The 26262-nt window shown below is 37.3% G+C and overlaps 1 protein-coding gene across 1 annotated transcript in view; it reads right to left on the minus strand.

Moving 5' to 3' along the window:
* The window catches only part of UNC5C (unc-5 netrin receptor C), a 349058-nt gene extending 326127 nt beyond the window's left edge, over positions 1-22931 (minus strand). The window contains exon 1 of the mRNA XM_045820399.1: positions 22472-22931. Coding sequence (XP_045676355.1) covers positions 22472-22595 — 124 coding nt within the window. The 5' untranslated portion in view covers positions 22596-22931. The remainder of the gene's footprint in view (positions 1-22471) is intronic.
* Between the last annotated feature and the right edge of the window lie 3331 nt (positions 22932-26262).

The following is a 26262-nucleotide window of genomic DNA, read 5'->3' on the forward strand; positions in this document are numbered from 1 at the left end:
TAACTTTTGTAAATACCAGAAGATAAATATGTGTAAAACACATGTAATTCAAAATGTATCATTCAAATTCTCATCCAAAATAAATACTTAAAAAATAACTGTATGCAATCTTCATTATCAATGATATAAGAATATTTCTAAAAACAGATATACATGGCAAATATATTCTGCCATGTCCAAGATAATTGTTTAGAAATACTACTTCTTTCAGTCCAAAAATCCATTTCAGGCCTTCCAGTGAAATTTTTGTATGCTCTGAGTAGAAATCAACCAAAATAAGTAAACCAACTTACAGAAGCTCACCCAAAGTTCCCTCTGTTCTGTGTTCTCCTGTTGAGCTGCCATGGAGCTGCCATGGAGCTGCCATGGAGCTGCCCCGAATCAACATGTGGACAGGGCCTCTCAGAGCAGATGGCCATCTGGTGACAATTCCTAGCAGTGGAATGACAACTCAGTAGAATAGGAGACAAGTGGGCAGAAACCAACCCTGGTAAAATATATTCTAAGTTTTAAAAATGTCTTAACTTCCATTATTTTAAAAAATAATGTGTTATTGGAAAGAAACTGTTTTACTCCCATAACACATTACATATGTTTAATATATATTTATCTATATTATATATTATATGTTATATATTTTATATTATATATATCCATCCATGTAGGCTTCATGAAGAGTGAAGGTGCACAGGTAAAGCACACTCTGTTTTTGGACTTGGGCAAGAAGATAACAGTTCTGGTTAATCAATTATTCTCTTCAATTTCATGAAAGTAAAATAACTTTTCAAAAACTTGAAATAAAGTACTGTATGGTTAATTCTAAAAACCACTGTGAACACACACTAACGTTTTCCCTAGCGATTTAGAAGGTATTGCAGGATCTTGTTGTCAGTCCACCAGGAGGTAGGGTGATTATTCTCCCCATTTATCCAGGACAATCCCAGTTTATGCTTGTTGTCCAGGAAAAATTCTTAATAGCTTTCCCTTTCACTCACAAAAGTGACCTAATTTGGGTAAAAATTGTTACCCAGTGGTTTCCTTACCTCTGGGTCACTACAACGTATCTAGCCATTTACCCAACACACTGCAGAAAAACAGGTGTATAGGTTCAGTGATGGCAGACTCGATTTAAAAAATGTTCAAACAATTTTGCCATATAATATACAAATAAATATACTTCTACACAAATTTTAGTTAAGAAATAGTTAAATTTGGGTTAATTTGGTAGAGAAAACACTTTTTAATAAAGGAGGGTCAGAAATAATTTACAGTAACTAAACTAGTAAGTGATACTAGAACAAATCCATTGCTTGTGATATCTATGAAGTTTTACATTTCAGTCTGACAATCGAAATTAAAGCCCGAAGTGTTTAAGTAATCATAATAGAAGAATATTCCAAACACTGTATAACAAATTAATTGAAATTAATAACAAAGTTAAATAGAGGCCCTAAATTAACCTCTCATTTTCCTAAGTTGAAATAGTGTTCTCATAAGTCAGTTTTGCCTTATTTTGGGGTCTCTGAAACTACTCAAGTGGATTGGAAATAATCAATATTACCACTAACAAAAAAACCCCCAAAGAATGTTTTTTGCATTAATTACCTCTTGAATAAAAGTAGCTGAGTGTTCAATTTAAAATTCCTTGAAAAAAGAAATGTGGCCCTGAAGAAACCAATGATAGGAACCAAAGCAAGTCTTCATGGTGTTATACAAAGCATGGCATCAGAGCTTTTTAAGATAAGGTTTTGAGTCAAGTGACAATATTTTTAAAAATCAGTAGAAAAACTCTAGAAATAAATTCAAGTAAATAAAATCAAAATACAAAAATTGATTAAACTCAAGCCATGTGGTCAACTTCAATTCCAGATATTTTAATAATTAATGATAAAGCACACATTAATACACAAAGTACATCAGTGTTTTCCAAATTTTACACTACTTAGGGTTTTCATATTTTTCTTGCCTTTGACAACTTTATACTAACTGCTTAATAAATTGTATTAATGACAAAATAATGGATAACTCACTTTTAATCTAAAGGTTTATGACTGAAAATCAGGTCTTCTGACCAGTTTTACCACACTGAGTTAATAATGTTAAATTTTAAAAAGAGGTTCTTTGGTCCAGATTGTCACTTGTTAAGCTGTGTGACTTCAGGATTTGAAATATTACTTTTCAGCCTCTGTACCTTCATGGTCTTCAAGTTTTTAGTCTACAGCAGTGATTTTCAACAGGTGTGTCCCAAGAATTTTTAAAACATGTAATACGTGACTACTTAGTGAGGGGCACTGGCATCTTTTCTCTTAGAGTGCAAATTTAAAAAATGACAACAGGCAACACAACAGTCGTCCGGTGTGAATGAATCACAATTGTACCCATTTTTTTGTCAGATTGGCAAAAAATGTATTTCTGGTGTGCTGCATAAGTTTAGTAATTAGTTTATATGTACCATGAGATGAAAAAGATTGAAAATCACTGGTCTATACAGTTATCAAATTATTTCTGTATCTATGCATTTAACACAATAAAGCATTCATATATGCTTTTAGATTATTTTCAAATATTTTAGGAAAAATTTTATTCATAGACATGATTAGTGGGTCAAATGAGAAAAAATAGCATTTGTTGAGAATTATGAAGACTTCATTTTTGAGAGAATATAGGGTGATTTTCTTATTGATCTAAAATGTAAAGTTTCTTTATATGTATGTTTTAATCCAACCACTTCAGGAATTTTTAATAAGATCCTACCACACGCTTGGCTGTGACACTAACTGCAAGGTCACTTCACACTCTTTCCCCATATTCTCCCCACTTTGTTGTTTTCAATTTTCTAAACCTGGAAAATACCAGAGCTTCAGAAATATTCATTGGTATCCCAGATACTGTTTACCTAGCAATACTCTAGGTGTCTCCAAATGACAAAAGGCATAAGAAAAATATTTAAAAGCCTTTAGTAAAGGGAGAACTATGGAGTAAGAACGTTATAGCTCTAAAACTTATTACACTATCAAATTTAAAATTAATATTTATCAATTATGTACCTCTGTCTCTATATTTTAAAACATTTGTGAACCACATTAGGCAAAACAGTCTTATGTTTTGAATTTAAAATCAGAATGAATTTGAATTTAAGTTTCAAAATGATTCATATTAAGTCCCTCTGGCTTTACAATTTAAAGTCATCTGAATTATTTTAGTTAATTATAGACGTTTCTACAACTGACTTTGAAGTAGTTCTACAGGTTGATAATGTTTAACTCTGTCCACTCCCACCTATGGAGACTCATGCAGCGGCCCCCGCACCCCTGCATACATCCTGTAGAGAGTAGGGGAAATATCTAACACAGCAATACTCTACCTTTAAGCATTGACGTCATTTTACAAACATCATGGCACCAAGGAGACCATTACTCAAAATCCAAACAAGTTTTAAAACATGTAAAACTGGATTTAAAAGGAGACAACAAACCTGTACAACTTGACAAACTCAGAGTGTTGCTGAGAGATGTGGTAATGTCTGGCCTAAAGTAGCTTAGCTACAGCGTGTGTAATAAAACAGCTAAATTTGGATTGGAGACTCATTTTGCACTTCTCCAGTGTAATGTAGCCCTGGGAGAGCAAAGGCAGAGAGCCACTCAGGAAAGCAGAGACCAGGTCTCTGTAACTCCTCACCTGAAGGCAAAGACAAGAGCTGTTAATAGGCGAAAGCCAGTGGGCAGAATTGCTCTTGAAATTGAAAAGGGAAGAAAATGGGAAGAGGCAAAGAGAGAATTGAACCCTGCCCAGCTTTAACAAAACATTTCCAGTGGCCTTTAAGTTAAGTGAGTGCAGTACTTTATCCCTTTCTCAAAATTGGCGCGAGAGTGTATCCCAACTGAAAATTCTAGTACCAGATCACATTTATCTCTTTTCTTTCAAAATACTTTATTTATTCTTATGTCAGTTTTCTACCTTGTAATTTTATATTTTATCTGCAATATTTCATCTTCCTAACAAAATTTTAACATTCTTAAAGAAAGGTACAATAAGATGTACTATTCTATCTCATTTATCTCTATGGGACATCCGCAGTAATACTTCCTGAGTTGAGCTGACTTCCAGCGTACCAATATTTTTTCTCCATAAACAAAGTTAAACTGTGCTGTGGTTTGAGAGCATATACTGCATGTTAAAATAGAAATACATTGTAACTCTCACATCTGCCAATTCTAACCACACCTTTCTCCTCCAGGTAAATTTTACATTTCACTAGTGAGAATGCAGGTTAACTACTTGGGTGCTTTGCTCACCTGTATAAACTAGGGCCTCATGCAAGGCTTGGTTTAACTTACTAGGCATCCTGAAGAAAAACAATTCCAAATGTTGAAATATGCTGATAAATTACAAATCATCAAATCATATTATTCCCACCTCTCCCGGTCCATCCATCTGTTCTTAGATAATTTTTGTATCTGTCTCCCATATTTGGTGTCCACTTTAAACAAGGACTGAGACCCTCTACAACTTACACACATATTTTTAGATGGAGTTATCTTGAGCATACTGAGTAAAGTCTGACTTAAGTTTATTTTAATTTAGCAACAGAGATCGTTTCCTTTGCATTTTTGAGGGCTGGTCTGTCCTGGTAAACTTCCAGAACAAATCTTATGTCTTCCTTTTAAGTAGGGCAGTATCTTGACATACAATTACTGTGGGAGCTAAAGGCATTTCGGGCAAAAGCAGTGAGTGACTGACTTCCCCATTTGTTTTCATAGTGATAACTATATCGTTAGCATTAGGCAGGAAAACAAACATTCCCCCAAATATGTGCTAAGCACATCTGAGAGAGAATGGGGTCATACAGATATATCATAACTCCTCTCTACATTAGAAGGTGTTCCAGTCCATGAGGTTCATTCACTCCCACAACGTAAAACCAGCCAACGTGTATGCTTACTTGGAAAAGAAAGAAAAAGAAAGCTACCCATTTGAAAACGTAAAAGACGACTCAGGCAATTACATTTCATTAAGTTTCTTTAGTCTGTTTATGCCTCATATAACAGAATTTCCTGTAAGCTAATATAAACTCCCACCTTTGATGTATACATTAAGGTGAAAGAAAAATACTGAAATAATAGTATATTTCTTAAAGTAGACCTGGCATTTTATAAATCACATTTAACATTTCTCTTATAACTTGATTGCACATTTTTATTGTATGGATCATTGTTCTTTCTCCATACCACTTAGAAAACATGATGATATTTTATTTCCTTTAGAAAAAGATGAAAATTGAAAAATGTTATCATGGAAGGATGAAATTTTGTGCAACAATGGACAAATATCTAATAATGTGTAGTGAACTACTAAAATATAAAATGTATATAAAAATACATGTATATTAAATACAGAATTCATTTTGTTTTTATTGTTCAACTTAAAAGTTATGGCCAAGAACGTTGTTAACTTATGTAATTGAAATAAAAATTTTTGGTTATATGAAATTATGAAATCAATGATTTGGCATCCTTTGAAGCCATGAAAATTCATATTGGAAAAGAAACTAATTTTTCATTCATTCAATTCATTCATGTGACACTTTTAAAGTAAAGAGCAAAGCTTTTTGTTACACAATAAATAAAACCTTTTAATAACTAGAAAATACATAATGTTGTTAAATAACCCTTTTTAAAAAATAGAGTCCCACCTTTTTCAGACTTCATTTCTTGATAACGTTTAGGCTTGTGGAGGATGAGGTTAATTCGGATAAAAGGAATGTATTACATTTTCTTTTGTTTCCAAAGAAATATTTGTTTAATACTGCTCTCGAGCCAGTTTTAATTTGATGTCTTTTGGTCTAAACTGACAGTCTTGAAGTCTTTCTTGAAGTAATATTTGCCTCTTTAAACATCTCTCTGGCATTCCATTACGGGCACCTGCTGCTGATAATTACAGGTCTGTCTCCTAACCACTTCCTCTGCTTTATGTCAAGGCAGGATCCAGGCTGCTTGATTACAAACAACTACCAGTTAAAGACCACTGCATAGCTCTCTGTGGTAATTATTCAGGGTGAGTTGGGCCTGTGTTTACTGAAGTCTTAACAAAAATGAGGCAGTTACTTGTTATAATTTCCTCTTTGCTGGCAGTGTGACATAATCCATAACATATTTTGGTCACTTTAAAGGTACATCTGAAAATATCTGATTCAGGAACACTTATAATGATAACATTTTACTATGCTATTTTCTAAAAAGCAATATATCCTGCCCAAAGATAATATAGGCTGTGGAACTAGCAAAAACAAAAAATTCAGACAATGGTCAATTATAGGGAAACAACTGAGTTTAGTGTGTGGTCCAAATAGATTTATTGTTCTTGACTCTGGCTTGCTCTGTCCCTGCAGCCTCAACCCCTCCCCCTGACCTCATATTCATTCTATCATACTATTACAGTCAAAAGTGTTTGTGTCCCCCAAATTCAAATGTTGAAAGCCTAATCCCCAAATATGATGTGATTAGGAGATGGGGAATTTGGGACATACTTATGTCATGAGATGCAGCTTCATGAATGGGATTAGTGTTCTTATAAAAGAGACCCCACAGAGATCCCTTGCTCCTACTGCCATGTGAGGACACAGAGAGAAGCTGGCTGTTTCTGTACCAGGAGGTGGGCTCTCACCCACATGACCGCTCTGGGGCTGTCCTCTCTGACTCCCAACCCCCAGAACTAGGAGGAATATATTTTTGTTGTTTAAAAGTTACTGGGCCTATGGTATTTTGTTCTAATAGCCTGAAGAAACTAAGACAAACCTGGCAACAAACTCGCTTATTTTACAATATAGAGAAATAAGAAAAAACACTCTGTAGAGTTCGATGTAAGAATAATCTTAATGTGAAACAACATTTCATCTACCAGTAGAAAGTGAGTTTATTTTAGCAATATTCCATGATAGAATTCTATAATTGAATAATAGGAAAGGTTCCCTGGGGTTGCGGGTTTGACCTGTAGACCTCTGTAACTCCCTCTAGATTCTGTGTCTAGGCAACTAGACCAAACCAGTGACAGTCCAACTGTGTTCATACTGCTGACCCATCACCTGTCTGAGGTTTATTTCCTTCAACTATGAAAGGATCCAAATTATGTACTGCAGATAGACCCCAAATTACAGGGAAGGCAATCTAAACTTACAAGTGGATTTCTAAAGGAAATTGGCAAAGGAGATTGGCCTTTTAGGCAGAATCTAAGAGATGCTGAACTTTGTTCTTGAGACTTTCCTCAAGTTCCATCTTCAACTTCATATTAAGTTTACTCTGTTCAGCAGCTCTCAAAAGTGGGTGATTGAGAGAACCTGGAAAGGTCTCACTTAACTCTACCACCACCACAAAGAGTCACCAAAAACCCTTTGAAGATACCCTACTTATGCACGAACAAAATAGGCATTCATCCAACATCATTCAAAGAACCTACATTACACAATGGCTGTGTGTCAAGCCACAGATGGTACAAGAGTTATCACAATGAACAAGGTTCCTTTCCTCCTTATGCTGAAATACTACCTGGGGATACAGAAAAAAAAAGAAAATTACCATTGGGTGTGGAAGGAATAAACAGTTGTCACAGCCAAGGAGTATAAACCGCCATGCTCACTCACTAACCACTTGTGAATAACTCTGAGGGATGTTCCCCGCTGGGGCTACACTGCAGCAACTGTGTGAGACTCAGGGGAAGTGCCCAGTCCGAGGAGACCATACCCGTGAGTTCCAGGAATGGAATTAGAGGCCTAATAACAAATATCATTGTCTGCTAAGTTAACAAATTTAGATCTGATTCTAGAGGCAGTAGAGAGACACCAAAGGGCTTTCAGAAAAAAGCTATACTGAGGTAATCTGTTAGAATTTGACTGGTAAATCCTCCTCTGTGGAGGCCAGAGGAGAGTGGGGCAAGACCGGAAGCAGGAAGAAACTTCTGTAGTGACCCAGTTGGGAGAAGTGGACGTATTTGAAACATATTTGGGTAATACGTGTCATCTTTTCTAATAGAATATCATTAGAAGGATGAACATGTTTAAATGTTGCAAACATTAATATGAGACTATAAAATATTAAGTAATAAACATTTATGCTGGCACAAAATTAATATTGTTCAAATCTATTTAAAAACACAAAATCTTCAGTAGTCACACAATGGAACTTCCTAAGAAAGTTTAATGTCCAGAAAAATTAAAGCTTTGAGAAGCTTGTCCTTATTCAAACAAAACTGAAAAAAAAAAACCATGTATCGCCTAGAAGGGGTTATAAATAGTCTCATCTTTTTAGTGGTTGTGGGTTTTTCTCCCTTTGGAAATCTTCAAAGAAAACTACTACAAACCAAATGTTATACACAGCATAAAACCCCAAATAATCAGTGTAATCAATCATTAAAAGCATACTAAGTTGCTTCTGTTGGATTCTTTAAGCAGAATATGATCCTATCAAGACAAGAGGTTTTTACAACTATGTAGGAACTGAACCATACTATTGAGTCCTCAGCTCTTATTAATTGACCTTTAGAGAGTGAAGTGTTTCCTACAGCGCCACACTTGGGGAGCGGGGGGAGAGGGTTAGAGTTAAAAACTGAGTGTTAAATTTTGTTTTTTGGAAAAAGAAAACTACAAAGGAGTAAATGTTCAATGGGCTAATTAAAACTGTGTGGGTATCATTTTGGTGTGGTGAGTTATCCTTATTTATTTTGTTAGTTACTGCATCTATTACATTCTTTAGCCTAAAGAATGTAATAAATGTAGCAATTAAATAAGCATTTACTTCATTATTTTGGATTAAAAATGTTTGGAGTTATGTGCTATCAAGCTGACACATTTTGAGAAAAAAATGTTTATATTTTGTCATATTTTAATTTTACAATGAAGCATTTTAAAGAATATAAAACAAAAGGACAAAAAGGATTATTTGAAGTCACAGTAAAATATATAATACCGAATATTGTTTGGAGCTGAAAGCATTTTCTATGCCCCTGCTTTTTTTTTCAAAATAAAGTTGTTACTTAAAAAAAACTATACACTTCCATTTTATAAATACATGCTGGAAAACATTTTCAAGCAGAACTATGATCTTCAAATATTTTCCCTTTCCCTTCTTATATATCATAAATAATACATCTGTGCCTATGCAATACTATGGAGTTCAGCCACAGTCTGTTCATAAACAAATCCATTAGAAAAACACTTTATTAAACACAGTGTATATCAGCCACAACATATATACTTAGCAGTTTGGTATCTAATTTCTCTTTTTGCCTATATTGTAATATGCCCCTTGCACATACAAGAACATTGACCTTTCTTGGAAATACCAGTTAATAAATTTTGTGTCTATCTTAGAATCAATAAATGTTTAAGTGTGTCAAAATTTTGGATATAACTGAAGAAATTTGTCTCTATTCCTACAGAAATAATTTAAATATATGGAAAAATTAAATAATTTGCTAAATTTTTCTAGCTCTTTTACTTTGTCTTTACAAGTATAGCCAATATATAATGGAGAAAGTATAAGCTAATTTTTCTGTTGATATTTATTAGGTTTTAGTTTTAACAAAATATATTCTAGATCCAGAATCTGTTCCATATACATGCATACATCTAAATTGTTTTTAATTCCCTAACAGTCAAGAAAAAGGAAATGTTAAACTGCCAAAAAGAATGAGAAACCTAAAACCATTCATGAACTATTCTGAACATTTATGATAATCACACTAAGATACGGACACTAAATATTTTAATAAAAGTTTTCTAAGCATAAATAAATTTAATTGCACCAAACTATACTGTATGTTGTATTCACTTAAGTTTTTTAAATGTGATATTTCATACAAAAAATAGACATACCTTTGTAAAGCTATCCAAGAAAGTAGCAGTGTGTTAATATTGCAGGGTCAGGTTTTCTAAAACCTGTTCCAAACTCTAATGTAATAACTGTCTTATTTCAGTCACTCTAGCATCATCTTGTTATTTTCAACATAATTCAATTACATCATACTAATTCATAGACATGCACAAAAGCACTGTGTGGCAGAATACAATGACATTCTTTTTCATCTTACAATAGAATTGCATTATGCAATAGAAAAAGAAAACATATGGAAAATAATCACTTTTACCAGATGTTTTAACCTGAAAAAATATGTTGATTTGGAATTAGAAGTCAAAGCCCATTGGTTGAACTAAGGCATATTTCCATCTGTTATTAATGTTTGAGTTAAATACTAAAGACGAGATTATTCATCAAGTCCCTCATATAATGCATTAGTAAATGGGATTTTGGTTAGGAATTTAATTGCATAAATTCTGTTCATGTAAGCTTCCAATTCATTCCAAACAACCCTTCACACTGGCCTGAATTGAATTAAAACAGTTAGCAACACCAAAGAGTACTTCTTGATTTTATTAAGAAATACTTGTATGAAAATCTGTGAATATAAAAGGGAGATTTTTGCCACCCCATTATGATTAATTAAATAGTAGTCATTTTCTTCTTTTTCCCCTTTTAAGTGATACATGGTTATGTGAAGGATTTTTTAATGTAATAAAGAAAATTGACTTAATTTTAAAGGTAAATAAATAATAAGTAAAGTGAAGTCTCAGACATAAATAAATTCTCAGGTTATAAATGATAAATAACTCTCAAGTACTGGAAAGTGTGATAGAATACAAGTGACTATTGTGAAAATGTATACAAAGCTCATGCCCAAGTGATCAGGGTCATAAGCTTAAGCAGGGCTCCCCATTATTGTACAGGCTTTCACTAATGGTCTGATAATGGGGAGTGGGGTTTCAACATGGAGGTTCTCATAATATTTCACAGTAGCCTGAGCATGGCAGCCACTGATTAATTACTGCCCTGTTCTCAACTCACATTAGATTACTGAGCAGCCGTCCCCTGGTCTCCACAATGGCCTCAGTGTTATAGAACACCATCGTAGTAATTTCTTCAAGGTGACATTAAAGAATTCTTGGATTCTAACATAAATATGCAGTAAAACTTTTTGTCCATGTGATTAAAATGGAAATTTAAAAAATATTAAAAAGATAAAAATGAGAGGTATTATGGACATTTCAAACTTTGATTTCATTGCAAGCAGTGCTAACAAATATATCCTTATGCTTTCAAAACATTCCTATAGCAATCACCTTAAAAATATTAACAAATATGAAGTTGTACCTCTGTTTTCACTTGTTCTTTTTTCTCAATTGCTTGTGTCTCCCAATCTTCACCCCACACTATTTAAATAAATAACAGAGTCTAAGGAAGGGACATCCTGTTGCTTCAAAATGCACTGAAAACTAAACACCGAGGCTAATAGTAAAAAAAAAAATCACTTTAAATGAATTCCTCAAAGTAGGACACATGAATATGTGCTTCAATGAAAACAACTCTTTTTGGATGTCAGCTTAAGCTTCTCCATATGATTTGTCTCAAAAGCTCCTTCTTAAAACCATCACTATCATTTATTATCTCCTTGTTATATAGACTGTTACTTTTGTTTCATCACCAGTCTCTGCCTGTTTAGCAGCAGCCCAGCCACTCCTATCAGATGACATTTGTTTTACTTAATGTATGTAGTTTTAGAAAAAATTATAGAACTGCTATTACTGAATTATATGAAAAAATTCCAACATACATTTAGCTGACACTGCATCAGCTGTTATTTAAACTGGGCTTAGCTAATGGACTTTTAATGTCAGTGGGGTTACGTGCAGTTACTGGCTATTAGCAGAAATGGCTCCTTTCTATAAAAATCACTTTTCCTCAAGTGTGTTGTTTGAACATTCCTTTCTCTAATTTAGTGACTGGCACTGAATGCAAAACAAACTCAAGGACTCTGGAATCTGCTATTATCTTTAAGACCCTCTTTTTAAGCCTTGCATTCCCCATTAAACAGGCAACCTCTCTCATTAGCATTTAGGCTTGTGATCACAAAACTTTGTGAGGCATTATTATTTACATTGCTGTTCTTAGCAGAGCACCACATGTTTTGCTATGAAAACTCAGGGTCATCCATGAAAGTGGTATAGGTATGATAGAGAACATACAAAACAATTTTCTGAACCCTAGAATTTATGTGCATCTTTTAAAATCCTAGTTCAGAAATGTGAAGTGATGTGGACATGTGGCAATAATTAATATATATTTATATGTCAATGTATTATATAAATATTCATACATTAACATGCATTTGAATACAACCGTGAATATAAACAAGGAACCATATTATCCCTCCATCCCGAGTGAAGTTTTGTGTATTCTATCATTAGTAACAACCTTCCTTCCACCCCTTGTGCTCCCCTACCCAACAAACCTTATCTTTGTTCCATTAAGTAAAGCTTTCAATTCATATAATGGATAAATCTATTTAGCATATGAGGGAGTTCAAGAAAATCAAATGCCCCCCATCCTGGGAACATGATTCCACTTGATTAAGAATTTGAAACAAACCATTGCAGAATCCAGGACAGAACAACACACTGGCCTCGGATCAGCCCACAGAAGAGGTCACCTCCTGCAGACCACCTACAATGGAAATCACGCTTTTCCTGAGAGCACCCTGAGAGGGAGTCCCATGTGTGGATGAAGGGATTTACCTGAGCATGTGTGAAAGCTGACTTTCTCTTTCGGTGAACAAATCTAGTCTACTCTCTAAGGAATACAGGGGAAGTCTTCCACGCGTCTGAAACAGACCAGTGATTGGGAGATTTCCTCAGTCTATGTCCTTGGAAGAGAGGAAAAAAGTCATTCCTATCAGATAAGCCACTGTACCAATGAGCAGAGGCATCTCTGCTATATTTTGTACACCACAAAAATGACTTAGGACCTGCCAGAGAATAAGGCACTGTTTGCCCAAAAGTAGGATGTAATTTTCAGTTATGATCCAATGATTTAATCTAATTTCCTACTCAATGACTACCTTTATGAACTTGTTTTATAAGCAATGTGTTTTTTTTCATTTTTGAGAGGCTCTGTTTGTTTTTTAAGGATACTGCCATGGTTATTTGAAAATGAGCTCTCACTTCTAAAACAAAAAAAGGTTACACAGACATACACACAATTTCTATCAGCATATATATGCTCACAGGGAATTATTGAACTATATTTGTCTTCTCCTTGTAACTCCTCATTTCATTAAGACTCTGCCTGGAAATGCCCTCCTACAAAATAATTTTAAGTTATTTAATTCAATAAAAATGATGTGCATATCTTTCATGTGATCATTTCTAATAAATCCAATAAACTGATTACCCCCATTTCTCTGGAAACATTCCTATTGTTAAAACTTTTCCTAGTCATCCTTTTATTAATTTTTCATCATGTAATAGTAAGTAAATCATAACTTCTTCACTGTGGTCTTTTTAATTCTATATAGATATATGTATGTGGGTGTAAATATATACAAAATAAATATCAAATAGATCAGTATATGAGAGAAAGATATTGGCAACATTTTAAAAAATGTATAATAATATATTAAAGATAATACTCCACTTAAGCAAATTCTTTCCCTGGACAAAGAATGCAATTCAATTCCTGATGTACAGGTGAGATTTAAGATACAATGTTGGTGTTGTTATTAATGACAATGTTGAACAAAGTAGCTCAGAATTTGGCAATGCATTATATACAGGCCACTGAAGAATAATTGATTATGTATTTAGAGAAATCTTCTCTCAGATACTATATTCAATATACTGCTGATTCTGATTTAAGTCTGGATTTCTCAAACAAGCACACCCTGCCCAAATAGGCCCAAGTAAAATGCAAACATAACTTCTTTCAAATATATACCTTTTAAATACCATCCAAATTCTTTTGCTCTGTTAATTGAAATAGGAGCAGATGAAGACTCTATTTAGATAAAAGTGTCCAGTCAGAGGGGCTGTTGAATAATATTATGATGAAATACTGATCTTAGGTTTCTCTTCCAGAGAGCACAAATAAATCATTTGAACATGCCTGTTTTTCCTCAGCCTCTGAGAGTAGTTACTGAAATGGGCTTCTGTTTTCCACCAGGTTGCATACTCTATTGGTGATGGCTGTGGATGGCCGAGAGGGAAACGTCTTAGGCTCCTTCCATCCTTGGATTTGATCCATAACATATTTTAAATCTTACACTCTTTCATTATCTTATGGAGATCCAGAAGGAAGGAGGAAGGTTGCTAAAGAAAATGACAGACAATGTAATTACTGTTTTATTCAGAATGACTTTTAGATTGCTGCTTGCTAAACTCGCACACTTCCACTGGGTGGCTACAATGTGAGTATCTGGCAAACTCTTCAGTTGATGGAGGAAAAAATATATCATTTTTCCCTTTATCAAAAGCTAAATTCAAATGTCAACATATTTCATACAGACATAATCCTTAAAGTGAAATTACCATTATTGACTATGTCTTCCTAGTCATAAAGTTTTTATTGTCATAATAATTTGGTTGTTTGTTTGGTATGGATTATAGATAACACAGGTCTCTGAAACTCACTTGTAGTAAAACAACAGAGCTTTTGTTATTGACTATCATTTTTCATTCCTATAAAAGTTAGAGGATGTCATTTGTCACAGAGTACTCTTTAATCTAGATCTTAAAATGATTTTTTGAGTTCTTGAAATTTTGAAAAGATATTAGAATTATATAAAGTATTCAATTTAAATACAAGTAACAAATTTGTGCATTCACAGAAAAATAGAATGGGCCCTCTAACTTTAATCTTATACACAAATGTATTTCAGTATGCCTGTAACGATACATGAGAATTATTAGACCACATGCCCTAACATTTTGCACTAAACTACTGTTGTTTAATACAATGTACATTATGAATTAATTAAAAATGATTACTTTTCTATAAAATGGCATACTTTTATACTACTCTTTAATATTTTATACTATTATAAACACTAATTTTCTTCAATTTTGAAAGACACCTGAATTTCCATTCATGGACATATACAGCCTTGTGACTGGGCTGCAGATGCATTTTAATATGCAAGTACTAATCTATTTTAATTGGAAAAAAATGTTCATAAATAAGGTTTTTCTTCTGGATAGGAAATAAAAAAGAAGACAATAAATTATAGTTGAGTTCAGGCAGTCTATGATTAAATAATCAATTAACACATTCACTAAAACTGATAAATGTTAACATTCATCAATTAACTTGTTAAATGTGCTGAGGGGGTTTCTATTGTTTAACATCCTTAGTTAGAAAGGAGATAATACATCTTCATCTACATGAAGCATTTTTGTGGCTCTCATAATTGCTGAGATATGAAACTAGCCACAGAATCCAAATGACAATGATTAATGAACGTTAACACCCGCATTCTCACAACATTTTTAAATAAATAAGACTCGTAAGTCTGGAGTTAAATTTGATTAATCAATATCATCTGTTAACATGATTATTTTGAGCCCTCATATTTAAAATAAAACTCCAGCCGACACATCAACGTAACAGTCTCATCTGGCTCACTTCACTCTCACCTTGCACTACTACATTAGCAATGAGACAAAGTTAGTTATTTAATTAAAAGAGGATATTCCCCAAACATTGGAGTTTTCAGATGTTAGACTTTACTTTTGCCACACAAAGCATTTTTGAATCACTGCTTAGGGCTAATAAAAGGCATACGGACATAAGGACAAATATCTGCGTATTTGGCACTTTCAAAGCTATAGTTTGCTTTCTAAATTATAACTTCAATTTAATTAATGTCCAAGTAATTAACACTATGAACTCCATGTACAAAGCTAAGTATGTTTTAAGTTACTATAAAATCTGGAGACATTCTTCTGTTTATTTCAAAACCTCATTATGGAATCCTAAGGGAGCAACTTGTTAGTGGGCAGGAATGGTCAAAATTAGAAACCATATTACAACTTCAACCCAAAACTTTTTTTAAAATTCTGAAATATAGAATAATATTTTCCAATATTTGGCTTACAAAGAGTCTGAATATTTGCAACATAATATATGTTTGAGGTTTTCATAAATAGGCAAAAATTCCGAGAGCTCTAATCAAATAGAGACTATAAGAAAGCTTACTATCTCTGATTTTGATATCTCAAAAATTACTATGAAGTTTTTTGTCCAAACTTCTAAATTTGGAGATGACATAGTTAAAATAAGAGAACATATAAATTATTCAATTATTGGGTTTCTTTCTATGAACTAAGATAAAGAAGACAGTAGAATTGCAACATTGCTCAAAGCAAACTTCCTCCACTTCAAAAAGTTACATAAAACAATGTGCTGAGTTTCTGGGAGTGCAACTTCAAACATCCTTGAACTAAGTGATACTGGGGCAATACCCAAGGCCTCAGATTCATGTGCCCTTCCTACATAAATACATAAGCAATTGCAAATGCAAATAAAACATGAAATAAATCCAGGAGAGTCCAAACATGGCTTTAAGAAGTTAAGGTTTAAAAAAGAGAGAAAGTGGAAAAGTTTGGGCTCTGTAATTGTACACCAGTCAATCAAAAATTAAAAGCAGAATAAAAATACTGTAGGAGAATGAATTGTCTCATTAAAAAAAAGCACAAATCTCTAGTTTTACCATAAAAGTTTACAAAAAAACATTTGCACAAAACATGAAAAAATAGCAGTAACCACTAAACAAGTAGAATTAAATGAAAAACTTTTCAAAATCTATTATCTAGATTATCATGTTATTCTAAATTATGATACTAAAACTTTCTATTGCAAACATAATTTGAATATATGAAAGGCCTGGTGAATTTGCTCTGCCTTCAAGTTAACCTAATTTTCTATATGTTTCTTTGTGTTATTTTAACATGTATTTATTATGTTCTTCAAAGTACACATGTGTCCATTTTTTAAAGAAAAAGTACTTACTCACCTTTTATAAAATGCTATTTTCTCCAAAAAATAAAACATGAAACTTCACATGTTTTCTTTTAATAAAAGTGTTTATGTAATTATCAAAAGGTTTTTTTTCTCTTCAGTATTCACTGAAAAGAAAGTAAGTTGCTATGACTGGTGTGGCTTAGTTGGCTGGGCATTGTACTGCAAAGCAAAAGGTTGCTGGTTTGATTCCCAGTCAAGGAGCATGCCTGGGTTGCACGTTTAGACCTTGGTTAGGGTGTGTACGAGAGGCAACCAATTGATGTTTCGCTCACAAGTTCGATGTTTCTTTCTCATATTGATGATTCTGTCTCATATCAATGTTTCTCACCTTCTCTTTCTTCCTTCCCCTTCTTTAAAAATAAATAAATAAAATCTTAGAAAAGAAAGAATGAAAGTCAAGGGAAGAGCTTATAACCAGGACTTAACTAGCAGTGACTTAACACAGCATTCTAAGAACTGGCACTGGGTCAATTTTCTCAGAGAACAGAAAGGAGGACATGGGACTATGAGAGGGGAGAACTTTCACTCGCTGTTCAAAGAACCATGTACTCACTGTCCAGGAGTTTGCAGTGATACGCTTGGGGCATTTCCTCAGACTACAGCACATGCCACTTTTAGGGAAACAGTATCAATGGCCATCCCTCTCTGAGTTCAAAATTATAGACCTTTGTCCCTGGCTGGGTGACACAATTAATTGAGCATCATCCTGTACACCAAAGTTTGTGGGTTTGATTCCCGGTCAAAGTTCATATGTAGGTTGCGGGTTTGATCCATGGTTTGGTGCATCCAGGAGGCAACCGATCAATGTTTCTCTCTCAAATTGATGTTTCTCTCTCTCTTCTCTCTAAAATCAATAAACATATCCTCAGGTGAGGATAAGAATAAATTATTGACCTTTAATTTCTTCAACTTTTAGAGTTCTTTGCCAGTGGTTTACACAGTTGGAAACAAAGAATACTGCTGTAAATACTTTGCATGTATTAATTCATTCGCTCCTAATATGATGTGTAGTATATATTATCCTCATTTTGTGTTGGAGGTAACTGAGGCACAGGGACACTAAATAACTCATTCATGGCCAAACACCTAGGAGGGGTGGAGGCAGGATATTGAGATAGTGGTAACAACTAAGACAACTGGCAGAATGGGCATATAACACTAACAGCCTTTAGCTTGTGCCTTCGGCAAACAAGACCAAATATACATTAAATCTAAGTAAGATTTAATATATGACAGTTGTGATACAAACTTCCCTCCAAACTGCTACCCTCAATTTGCCTGCGCAGAAATTCGGGAACCCCCACCACCACTTACTTGCCTGACCCGTGTTTACTGTCTTTGAGGCTGGAGTCCAGAAAGTACTATATCTGTGCTCACTGATACATTTCAGAATGTGAATTATAATGATATGGTTATAAATGTGTCTTCCTTGGAGGCTGAAAACTGTCTCATTCAACTCTGTGTCCCAACAAATAGCATGCAACCTGGCACATAATAAGTGCACAATACTTGTTGGTTAAGAACTTTAGTTCTAATACCACTGCTATCCAAATGAGCTAGTGAGTTTTTAATTTGTGAGGAAATGTGAACAGATTTGTTTTTAACTGCCACAAAGACAAAAGTCAGACTGAAAAAGATATAGGCTAAAATCAGAAGGCAAAAGTGCTGCCTCAATCCCTGCCCCCACACGTTCCCCACATTATCTCCCTCAAGTGCTTGCAGGCTGTAATTTTAATGTTTCTTCTGAGAGTGACTCCCTCTGCTGCTCCAGCAAAGCCATGACCTAAATCAGAAAAGTGTTAAAGGCAGTTAAGGCCTAACAGACCGCACTCTGGCTGTTCTGTTTGCACTAGTTGGAGAACCTAGGATACATTAGAGAACAGTTACTTTTAAGTCTCAACAATAATTATAAATAAGCCAAGAAGGTTTGCCTAGTAGAGCTCACGCTTCATTTATGTTCATGTTCATGTCCTTGGTGGTTGGCTTAAAAAATATTGATACGGATTCTGATTAAGACTATAATGGGAGATGCTTGGGGACCCTACATTGTGGAACTGTGAATCCCCAGTATCCAGAACACAGATGGCCAAAGTCAATAAATGTTAACAATCTAGTGGTTCTTCACTCTTTGCAAGTACTTCAGAAGTTTGTTCTTTGAAACTGTGTAAGCATTCCCCAAGCAAAAATACATGAAATTATTTTTCTAAACAAAGGTAAGCTAACCTCTTTTCATTATTGCAAATACCAAATATGAATTTATGAATTTACTCTGCTTCTAGAGTGGAAACATATATAGTATAATTTCAATAAAATTCAGGGGTTTTGCCATGCCAATTGTCTGTACCATACCAATATGCATAAATGCATGAAAGTAATTTTTACTCTCTTATAGAAAGTATACCTTATTTTTTAAAAACAAAACAATTTATGACAGCAGAGACTTATCCTAATATGATGAGAATCTTCAGTATATTTCTGTTCTGAGTTTGGTGGTGTTAACACTCAAAACACTAGTTGGTGCTAGATAAGCAGAATATCACTTCTGTGAAGCCCAGAGGTAAAATGCATTTATAAAACAGAAGGGCACTAATTCTAAGGCACACTGTTCAAACACACACACACACACACACACACACACACACACACACACACTTTTCCTACTGAAATCCTTCATTCTTGAAAGTCAGAAACACCACAAATTCCCTGGAGCTAGGAGTTCCCAGCAATCCTGAATAAAACAAATAGGGCACAGCCAGAAAGGGGACAGTTCTCACCTAAAGCCTAGAGAATCTCCCAAGGACCTGTTTAAAATGACTGCTGTCTCTTTTTAAACCACAGTTACAAAACACTGTACACCCACAAATAACTCGTGTTTTTTTTTTATCTTAAACATCTGTTGTTTTCTTGGCTATCTGTGAAGAGACATATTTCCTAAAACTTCTAATTTTTCCAGTACTTGTCTAACAACAAAATGAAAGCCTCATCCACAATGTAAAGTGCTTAAATTAACTTTCTCATCTTAATTGCATAAGTACTGCCATTCATAAAAATAGTTCATTCTGATCTTTAAATCCTCAGCACATGGAAATCATACCTTGAGGGAGCAACAGCATCTTGTGTTTTGCTTTGGACTAGTATTCTAGTCCAAAGACAGGAGGGAGCATGAGAAATTAGAAGGGAAAGGAGATCTGACCATAAGGCCATGGTAATATTCTGGTTCTGGGCAGGATTTATCACAGTGGTTGGACAGTAAACAGGCTGGGGGAATGGACTCCAGTGATGCTGATAGCAGCTGATGGTAGAGTTTGGCACTTTCTACATTTTTGATGCCTAACAGACAACACAGGAAGGGCTGGTGTCAGGGAACATGAAGATAGCAAAGATAAAAGTGGTAGAATAATGTCTTTCAAAGACCACAAGATTCAAAAATAAATAGTTTATTCACCAGGAACTGAATGAACTAAATAAACTAAATGGAGGAGAAGAGCACTGGAATACACACACCCAACAGAATACATTGCATTTTTCCACTTGAAATCCTAAAAGCAGGTTCAATTCTCAACATCTGGCTTGCCAGGTCTATAAAAAGAAAAACAACGCAAGTGGCAAATGCTGTCTCTCCTGAGCATCTTTTCATTTCTTCTCTCTTCTCCTTTCAATATTAATCCACTTGCAATCTCCGGTTTGATTATCTTTATTGATCCATTTCCTACGCAGTCTTTTTAATTTGGCTATAGTAAGCGTTGGGCAGGGATTTCGGATCGCCTTTTTGGCATGTTTGGGGACTTTAACTTGTCCTCTCACTGTCCGGTCCCCATCCCAGCACCCACCCCAGGCTTTGTGCACCCAGTAACAGCAGACGAATTCCACAGGGAGTCTCCACAGCTGTTGACTCCACAGCTATTCATCAGGTTGCCCGCTTAAACTTCCGAACACCCCCACCCGCCCCCCACCCAAGCACCCTTGGCTGCAGCCCTGAAAACTTCTTAACCAATTTTAAGAAATCCACAAGTTCGCATGCGCCTCAGTGGAGAGTCCTTTGTAAAATGGACAGATGCGCTCTGGAAGTATGCACAAGAAAACCAGGGCAGAACCTCGGGATGGGAGGCATCTGGCAAGAAGGAAAGGATTTATGAGAGTGGCCACTTAGCGCGGCAGCAGGAAAATTTACTCCTGAAGTAGCTATGGCTAATTCACAAAGCCTTGCTAATCACTTGCCCCCCCCCCCTCACCCGGACCACACTCGCCTGTTATCGGGGCTCCCCTCCACCTCCCACGCCCTCGCTCCCAGCACCCTTGCAGATCAGAGGGAATGCTGTCGGGGGGGCCCAGTGTCTGAGCAGCGCCCAGGGAGTTTGGACTATCGCCGCACCTCCTCAGCTCTCCCAGTTTGTAAAGAAATGTAACCAAAATGATGGCATGGCTGAATTACCTCCGAATACTGCAGAAGGTTCCTCCATTCCCACCCCCAACGTCACTCTGGCTGCAAGGGAAAGCCGAGCTCTCTCTCCAGAGCCAGAGTCTACCACAGAACTGGTCCGAAAGATTCAGGTTGGCGCTCAGGTTGGCCGGAGGTTGGGAGCCCAGGGGACCCGAGTGAGACAGCGGAAGGGGGGCTCGTGGGCTCTTTCCTCTCCACCTCCCTTCCATTCAGCTTCCCGGGCTCAGAAGGCTGGGAGCTGCCGCTACCAATTCAAACTCAGGAACGAGAAGAGAGCCAGGCGATCAGCCCCTGTTCCTGCCCTCCTCCTCACCCACTCTCAATTCCCCACCACTCTTCTCCCAACCCAGGTTTTGCCCAGGGCCCCGGACGGACACTAATTTTAAAGCTCAGGCACGTTAAATTAAAAGGTCAGAGTTATAAACTGGACGGTTACCCCGGGGAGTTTCAGATTTGGTTTGAGCGACCAGTCCGTTTCCCCAGAGCTCTGGGGTCTAAGTTTCTCGGTCGCCAGCTAGGAAGGAGACACGGAGAGACTGTGAGTTTGAAGGTGCGCACTACCCCGGGGCCTGCCGCAGGCTGGGTCGCGCGGGTCCGGGTGTGCTCCGAGTCTCCACGGCGCCCTGAGCAGCAGCCGAGGTGTGACAGTGCTGTAGGTCCTCAGCCGTAACGGACACATTTCCTTAGCTGAGCGCCCTTCTGCGTCTCAGAGACTCACCGAAGATCCTGCAACCTCGGACTTGGCACAGTGCGGGGAGCTTCTGTGCATCGCGATGCATCTATGACATGCCACACAAACCCGCACCGACAGTCTTTCCAAACCTCTATGTGTACTATTTGCAACAATGCGTGCATGTGGAGCAGAAAGTGCAAAAGACACCCAAGGTGCCCACATGCCCAGAAACAGATAAGTGTCCACACCCCGTGCGTCCCTGGTCCACCCATGCCCATCTCGGAAGACATTAAAAAATAATAACCAAAGATTCTTGACTAGTTGGGAAAGTGGAATTTAAAGTGATTTCCAGTAGAGTTCAACAAGACAGATTAAGGAAACCAGGAGAAGTGGGGAGGCAGAAGCGGGGAAAGGCCAGAAGCGAAGGGAGTTGCCGAGGAGCTTGGCGGACCCCCTTACCTTGAGCGGCGGAGCCGGTGCCGCTGGCGCTGAGCAGGGCCAGGGCAGGTAGCACGAGCGTTTGCAGCACGTATCCCAGTCCCAGTCCGCAGCGGGCCGCTGTCGCCCGCAGACCTTTCCTCATCGTCGACAGAGGTGTGCTGGGGGGAACTACACACAGACTCTCGAACAGCGAAAGCCCCACTGGGCAGCAGCTGAATCTGCGAACCGAGAGGCAGTCCGAAGAAATAATGAGAACCAAGCGCCACACTCCACTTTCTCCAAGGGCAGGGGCCAAAAGGGGGTGGAGAGGAGAGACTGAGGAGGAGTTTGCAGGTCTCTCTTTCCCGGTGCCTTCTAACTGGCAGATCCGAGCGCCGCGGCTCTGCCCCCCCACTTGGGGAGTCGCGAGTCCGGGGAGGCACAAGGCTGCTACCTCGCCGCTCCTCCCCAGCAGCAGGAGCAGCCACAGCTCCGCCGCGTGCCGAGCCTGGACTGCTCTCCCGGTTTGCTCGCCAGTGTCGAACACACAGAGGCACCGGCGGGCGAAGGTGGGGGCGGGGGGAGTGGAGCGCGAGAGAACTGGGAGGAGGAGGGAGAAGAGGGAGGGAGTTGGGCACGGTGAGGCGCTTGGGTCTCCAATCCCTGTGTTCTCACGCCTCATGGAGACATCCCGACTGTCGCTGCTGGGTGGCCAAGAAGGGTCACCTCCCAGTGTGGGGCGCCTGGATGCTCCAAGGCGCTAGCGGAAAAGGCGTGGAGGGCGCAGCCCAACTCCACTGGGGAGTCAGCGGCAGCGGGAGCGCGCCTGGCCTCCTTATGTAAGCTAGGATTGGAGAGGGATGCGCGCCCAGCGCAGGATGTGGAGACCGGTTGCCGGTTTACCCGTGGACGCCCGGAAGGCAGAGACCAGAGAGTACAGAGAGACCTTCGGAAAGGGGCTGCTTTGGAGAGTGGCAGTGCCTGCCTCCCGCGGTGCGCCAGACCCAGACTTGGAGAGCGCGGAGGCGCGCTGTGATCCTCCTGGCTGTGTCTTGTGGAGCTCAACCCAACGCCTGTCGGCTTCATCTCCGCGCCAGCAAAGCCTGAGCCAGACTCCCCGGGTCTGGACTCGTTCTACGACTTCGGGTCTTGAGGTTGATTAAGCCAGGTTCGGGCTGAGGCTGAAGTCCTGCCTGGTGGGGAAGAAGGCATGGAGCAGAAACAGTGCCCCAACCGGCTGCATTCTTCGGGTTGTCGGCTCCACTTCGACTGCTACGTCCTAGACGCCTATGGCCTCTCTGTAGCGGAACAGAAACAAAAAGCTTAAGGAAAACTCATTCTCTAACAGAGCTTTATCTGCATGCATATTGGTGAGATGATACCGATGCCAGGAGAAACTCCCAGAAACGGTGCACAATATTTGTAGACAGAGACTCACTGAAAGTGGTGGTGGAACCAATGACCTGTTTTCCAAACTCCTAACTGTGTATGTAAGGACTCAAACCGCTATGATTTTTTTTCACCTCTTTTTTTGTTTTTAATTGGCTGGGTAACTAAGGAAGAGCGTGAGAACGAGTGGATAAAATAATGGTTAGACAAAAGAAAGCGGATGGATTAAGAGGTCAATACACACTTGCACAGCCAACATTCTGGGAAGGAGAAAACCATTTCCCAAGATTAGTACATTTTTAAGCTAATAATAAATAACATATCAAGAAAAATTTAAGCTCTTCGTGCCAAGGGGGCAATGTGGAAACACACACACACACACACACACAGGCAGGAAGCTTGCTGTCTAATCTTGGCTGTGGTCATAACTCGCTCTGTCATTCTGGACAGGTCAGGTAAACTGCATGTCTCAGTTTCTTCATCTGTGAAATATTTCAGTGGATGGTTTTGAAGTTCTCTTCAATTCTAACGTTCCACGATTCTGCCTGCTAAGCTCCATCTAAACCTCTAGTCAATACAATGTGTCTTGGATGAGTCTGAAAGATCTGAAAAGGTCATACTTGGCAAAGACATTGACAAATCTGGTCACTTCTTATTTCTATGAAGACACTGTCAACCTTGCTAAAATCTCTCCTTCACTCTTTTTAGCTTCCCCATACAGGGATACCATGATATTTTGGCAAAGGGGTAGGGTCCCAAACCAGAATGGCTGGCTTAGCATTTCTTATTTCTAGTTGACAGGTATTAAACAATAAAACTAAATACCTCAGTTTCCTAATCTGTGAGATAGGTCTAGTAACAGTAACTACCATGGGGTTTCGTGATAAATAAATGAGTTAAACATATGTGAAGTGTCTAACACATGAAATTGCTAGCTGCTATTTTTACTGCTGATAAAAGATTCCCATTAGCTGTATACTGTCTAAATCAGTGCTGTCCAACAGAACTTTCAGCTATGACAAACATAGTCACACCTATGCTCTCTGAAATGGTAGTCATGAATACATGTGGCTATTGAGCATTTGCAATGTGACTAGTGTCAATTGGGAATTTTAATTTTTATGCACTTAATTACAATTTAAGTAGCCACATGATTAGTGACCACCATGTTGGACAGTGCATCTAGGCCACTCATAACTTATCATTTATTTTGAGCATGACATCACCAGAAGGGTTTAGGATTATATTTCATATATGTCTTCACAATTTTTCTAAGACAGACGGCAGTAGTAAGAAAGGAACCCCCACAGATATCACTATTATATTAACAACATCTAAAAGTTGCTTGTTTATTCATTTATAATTTTACTGCCTAACTTTCCTAACTAGAATTTAAGTCTTCTTAAGGCAGAGATTTGTCTTTTTCATCATATCATACCTAGCTCCTAACACAGAGATCCTGATATATATTTGATGTTCAGTTAGTATTGGTTGATTGCCATTAAAGGCACAATAGGGGAGAATCCTCCAAGTCCAGTTAGTTAAATAAAATTAACTAGCATAATCATGTCTGGGGTATTGAAGTGCTCAATGGCAGGTACTGCATGAAATTAATTATTTAAAGGAATAGTAAAAGGTAAGAAGGGGAGTAGTAGTTCAATACAGAAATTCAGCCTAAAGAGGGCAAGAGAAAGCTTTGAGTGATAGTAAATGGAGATGGAGTGGAGAAGGGGGGGGAGACAAACAGGTGAGTTTCCAACAATCGACGGTTGCACATGATTACTTTCCTTGAAACATCCCTCCTAGTTTTTTTTCATGAAAGAGTTTTTTTCACTGCATTCAATGTTGTATACGCTTCTGGGTATAGGCTTGCAAATTTACTTCACTTAGATCTGGTCTGAAATGTCACTGCTTAGAGAGACCTCTGACCAGCTACCTAACATAGCACTCACCTCATCACACTCAATTGTGTTCACCTCATTTAAAACTAAAACTTTTTTATATAGTCACATATATGTACATGTATATATACACATATAGGTATATGTAGGAGACATAAACATATATGTCTATATGTATGTATATACTCTCCAATAGATTGTGTGCTTCTCATGAGGAAGGATTTTTTTCCTTATAGTTTCAGTGCTCTATACACACAACCTAGAAAACTACGTGGCACATAATAGATGGTCAATAAATATTTATTCAGTATTGAATGGAAGAATGAGACCCAATGGACTTTAAAAACTGATTTATGTCCTGGATTAAGACTTCCTTTTTACCCAAGACAAATTTTCAAATTTTGAATATGTTTTTCTAGTTGTTGAATAAGATCAAATTTGGCTGCACTTTTGCCAAAAATAAATTTAAATATGAATTTTTTAGGGCTGAAATATTATAGGTGTTTAAGGAACAAACATGAAATTCATCTCATTCTGAAA

Source organism: Phyllostomus hastatus, unplaced genomic scaffold (genome assembly GCF_019186645.2).
Source record: "Phyllostomus hastatus isolate PE091 unplaced genomic scaffold, TTU_PhHast_1.1 phas_scaffold_39, whole genome shotgun sequence".
Lineage (NCBI taxonomy): Eukaryota > Metazoa > Chordata > Mammalia > Chiroptera > Phyllostomidae > Phyllostomus > Phyllostomus hastatus.